Consider the following 4,082-nt stretch of genomic DNA (forward strand, 5'->3'; position numbering starts at 1 on the left):
AAAAGACATCATCAAGGTATAGTGTTCTAGCACAGATGAGATTTTGTTTAAATTGCAAGAATGACTTGGCTTGTGATTGTCTTGAAATATTTAAATATTCTTATATATTACATTAAAAAATCTTTCTATAGTATATTGAAGTTAAAGGGGCCGTTCTCACCAAATGTGTTTTTGCGCTAGATTGACGTCTTTAGCATCACGTCCTGCTGCTATTATAAACAACAGAACATTTAAAGTAATCATTTCTGTATGAAATCATTGAACTCACCATTAGAACTTTTTCTTTTGTGAATATAAATAAAAATCACAATCACGAACACTGTAACTGTAACTACTGCTATGATTGTTATAATATTTGTTCTAGATGCTTCTCTGCAGTTACTGCATTTTCCATCTGCAAAATTACAAAAGACAAAAATATAATAAACACATTAGAAACACAGAATTGTATAATAACATTCAACAACTGTTTTCAGATGTACACTTTAAAGAAAGATTAGCCTCGTTTACAAATGTGTGTTCAGGTCAAGAAGTGACACAAATACAACAAATGTCCACATATTCACTCAATACTGAAGATATGATCATATTTACCCCATTCTGATATAACCGGCTCTTTTACACTGATGTGATTGACATGACACTCAAAACCCTCTTTCTCATTTCTGTGGATCTCCACACTGATTCTCAGCTGAAAGGTTTCATCGCCGTTTGGTCTGATTCCAGAAGAGTTTACATGATCCAGTTTAATGCCGTTCAACATCATATTCATCTCCAGGTGTTTGGGGTAGAAACCAGTGGCCAGACAGATCAGAATCAACTTGTTTTGGTCTTGAGGAGATTCAACAGCAAACACCTCAACATCTGGACGAGCTGGAGCCAAAAGAACCAACAATAAATACTGATATAATTCATCATAAAGAATAATTCAGGATATATACATCAAACTCCAGAGACTTATGACAACATGAACACATTCAAGTTTTCATACTTTTATTTGATTCATTTCCTCACTCTCTTTAATTAGTTTTTGTACAGGACATACATTGTTTAAAAATACTGCTAGAACTACTATTATTACTAAAACTTATTGAAACATACTTCTTTGAATATTATTAAATGTGGAGATCCAGTTCATGCAGTTGTTTAGTTGATCCTTGATGATTTGGTTTCGTATTGTTTGACGGTCCCACTTCAGTATTGTTTCTTTGGCTTTGGGATTTTTATTGATCCACTGTGTTGTGTTAAAATTAAAGGCAATAAAATCTTCTCCATCATATTGATACTCATTAAACCCCTCCAGATACTTGATTGCTCCATCAGGAAGTTTCTCCACCTCACATCCAACTCTTCTCTGAACTACATGAAGCTCTACAATCACAACACAAATATTGATTATAATCTCACACAAATTATAGATAATTACAGTTTCATAACATATCTGATGATTGATCAGAGAAACCCATTAAACTCACCAGAACACTTGGAGTTTGTGCAGTTTGACAGAATATTAACCCAATGTAGAAACCTGTCTCTAAACTCATGTAGTTCAGGAACATCTCTCCAGATTTCTGATTTCTTCCAGTCTTGTTCTTCATGACTGTAGTGAGAGATCTGTCTATCATCACACACACTAACAGCACTGAACACAGATCCAGAGAATGTGTCCGGTGTGGAAAGGGCAATGTACTCATACTGGAGTGAGTGTTTCTCTGGGGAAAAATAAAGACAAATAATGTAAAAACAGTGTCTTTGTAAAACAAAGTTAATAGTTAACGGTCTGGTTGTAAAATGAAAGTCAGAATATGATAGGCTGTGTTTGTATCACTAAAGTGTTTGGGCTGTTTTTATTGAGCTTTTTCACTATAATCACACTGTAATCACTGATCCAGAACTGAACAGCAATAAAGTTGGCTTGATTTTGGTGTTCGATATTGACAAAATGTTGCAAATTAATAAATAGCATTTGATTACAATGACTAACAGTCTTATAACCAACTCCAAAATGCACATCTTTGTAGAAATAGTGAGAAAGTGTATCTGAATCAAACTGTTAACATGAGCTCCTGAGTTCAAACCCTCAGTTCGGGTGATTCGTGAAAAAGATCCGGTTCAAAGGAATCGTTTGTTGACGACTCTCTCGTGCTGTGATTGTTGTTGTGTTCAGTGACTCATCAGAAACTGAACGTGTGAAAAGCGTCTCGAGACACACTGATGCTCTTGATTTATTCAATAACTCACATCATGATATCTGATGAAACCGCATATGAAGCACACAACCCGACTGTTAAATTATTTTAGTCGCAGTTTGTAGTCCCTTTACACCCTTTTCAAGTTGTTATTATTGTTGTGCAGTTTGATATCTTCACCCATCTGAGAAACCGTCTGTCAGCTTGTCAAGTTTTTCACAAGATACAGTTGCTCTGTCAATGGAGGTTATCTTAAAGGGGTCATGACATGGTTTTTTTTATTGTATTATTATGTTCCCTTAGGTGCAATTATAGTATTAATATATTTTTTTTTTAAGAAAAACTTTTAAAATCTAGTGATTTATGACCTTTTCCCACCCTGTTTCTCATCCTCTGATTCAAACAGTCTGTTTTGGGGCGTTTTCCATTTAAGACTTCAGTGTTAACGCCCACTGTTATGATTGGCTAACGTCAGTGCCTATGTATCAATTATTGACGCCCCAGCCAGAACAATATGCAAGTAAACTAAGTAAAAACACTGTGATTATTCATAATGAATGAAATTGCGCTTTAAAAAGTAGTTTAAAGTTTAAAATAGATTACTTACAGTTTAGCGTCGTCGTTATTCCCAGAATAGTCGGCACGGACTTATCTTTGAGCAACAGTTTTCTGGCAAAGCCAGCATCATATTGAGATTTGTTCTCAAAACAGTCATCCTTAAAATGTACAGAACAAACGCTTAAGTTAACACTGCCGTGACTGGGACGTCCGCAAAAAATAAACTGCATCCATTTTTCCCTGACGTCTGGATCTTTCGGCAGCTTATTCAGAGGTTTTGTTTGACCACAGCCAGGAACAGCACATCTGTGTGGCATCGTAATTTTCCTGTGCACAAGTAGTCTCTGTCAGAGCTCGCTGTCCATCGACTGAACACTTGTGAGGCGCACAGCGATACGAAATGAGCGTAGTTGTCTTGAGCTTAAAGCGTAGTTATCTTGTGCTGGAGGCGGTCATATGCAAACGCTGGTACGTCACTTCTAACCGACACGTCACTTCTAACCATGAATCCAGAACGAGCTGTATTTTGAGCTTGATTAAATAAATGATTCGTTTAGAATGGGGAGGACGTCTTAAAATATTAAACTTGCAGGACGTTTTAATAATACAAAGACCTCTTATATACCAAAAGATCAAGGCAAATTTGGTTTCTCATGTCATGACCCCTTTAACGTGAGTGGCATCAAGCTTCACTGTTGACTGTTGAATGGCACAAAAGAGTGAAGACAAAGAGACATCATGTTTAGCTTTTCTCCCAGTGAGATTTTAGGAGTGGAGCAAATAGGAGCTGCAAAAATCTCTTCCTGGGCACCAATTTCCGTCTCTTGATATTCATCGAATGGCTTCAGCGTCCCGTCAATATGTCGCTCTCCTGGAGGGATTGTTTCCCTTCTTTTTTTGCTCGTGAGATCGTATGAAAAATCAAAATACCCAAATAATACTCATACAACTTTTAAATGATCAGACCCAGAGATGAAATTTCAACTTGTTAACCTTAAACTCCTCAAAAGGAAACTGACAGATGAAACGCTTCAAACTCTCCATCATGACGCTTCACTTCCTGTTCTGACAACATAGCAAAGAGTATAGAAGCACACACATCCTTGTCACTCTTGTTGAAGAATAATCATCTTCGCCACCTCTATCAATCACAAGACTCTGAGCACGCTGAATGTGCAGTCGCCAAACTCTCTGATTACAGCTAAAATCACATTAGCATAACATTCATGCACCTTCACTTTTGTGACAGGTTTCAGTGTTTGAAAAGTAAAACTCAACCTGTTCTTTCCTCGCACGAGAAAAACTGCAGAAATGAATGTTGTCAGCATTTGGAAG

The 4,082-nt window shown here is 36.7% G+C and overlaps 1 protein-coding gene across 1 annotated transcript; it reads right to left on the reverse strand.

The window, feature by feature from the left end:
* Positions 1-562: 562 nt before the first annotated feature.
* Positions 563-3,791, reverse strand: LOC127650795 (major histocompatibility complex class I-related gene protein-like). Its single transcript, XM_052136433.1, has 4 exons — positions 3,785-3,791; positions 1,476-1,712; positions 1,102-1,371; positions 563-873 (listed from the first exon to the last, which is right to left on the reverse strand). The coding sequence occupies exons 1-4, from the start codon at positions 3,789-3,791 to the stop codon at positions 563-565; spliced, it is 825 nt and encodes a 274-aa protein (XP_051992393.1).
* Between the last annotated feature and the right edge of the window lie 291 nt (positions 3,792-4,082).

Source organism: Xyrauchen texanus, chromosome 10 (genome assembly GCF_025860055.1).
Source record: "Xyrauchen texanus isolate HMW12.3.18 chromosome 10, RBS_HiC_50CHRs, whole genome shotgun sequence".
In the NCBI taxonomy this organism is placed as follows: domain Eukaryota; kingdom Metazoa; phylum Chordata; class Actinopteri; order Cypriniformes; family Catostomidae; genus Xyrauchen; species Xyrauchen texanus.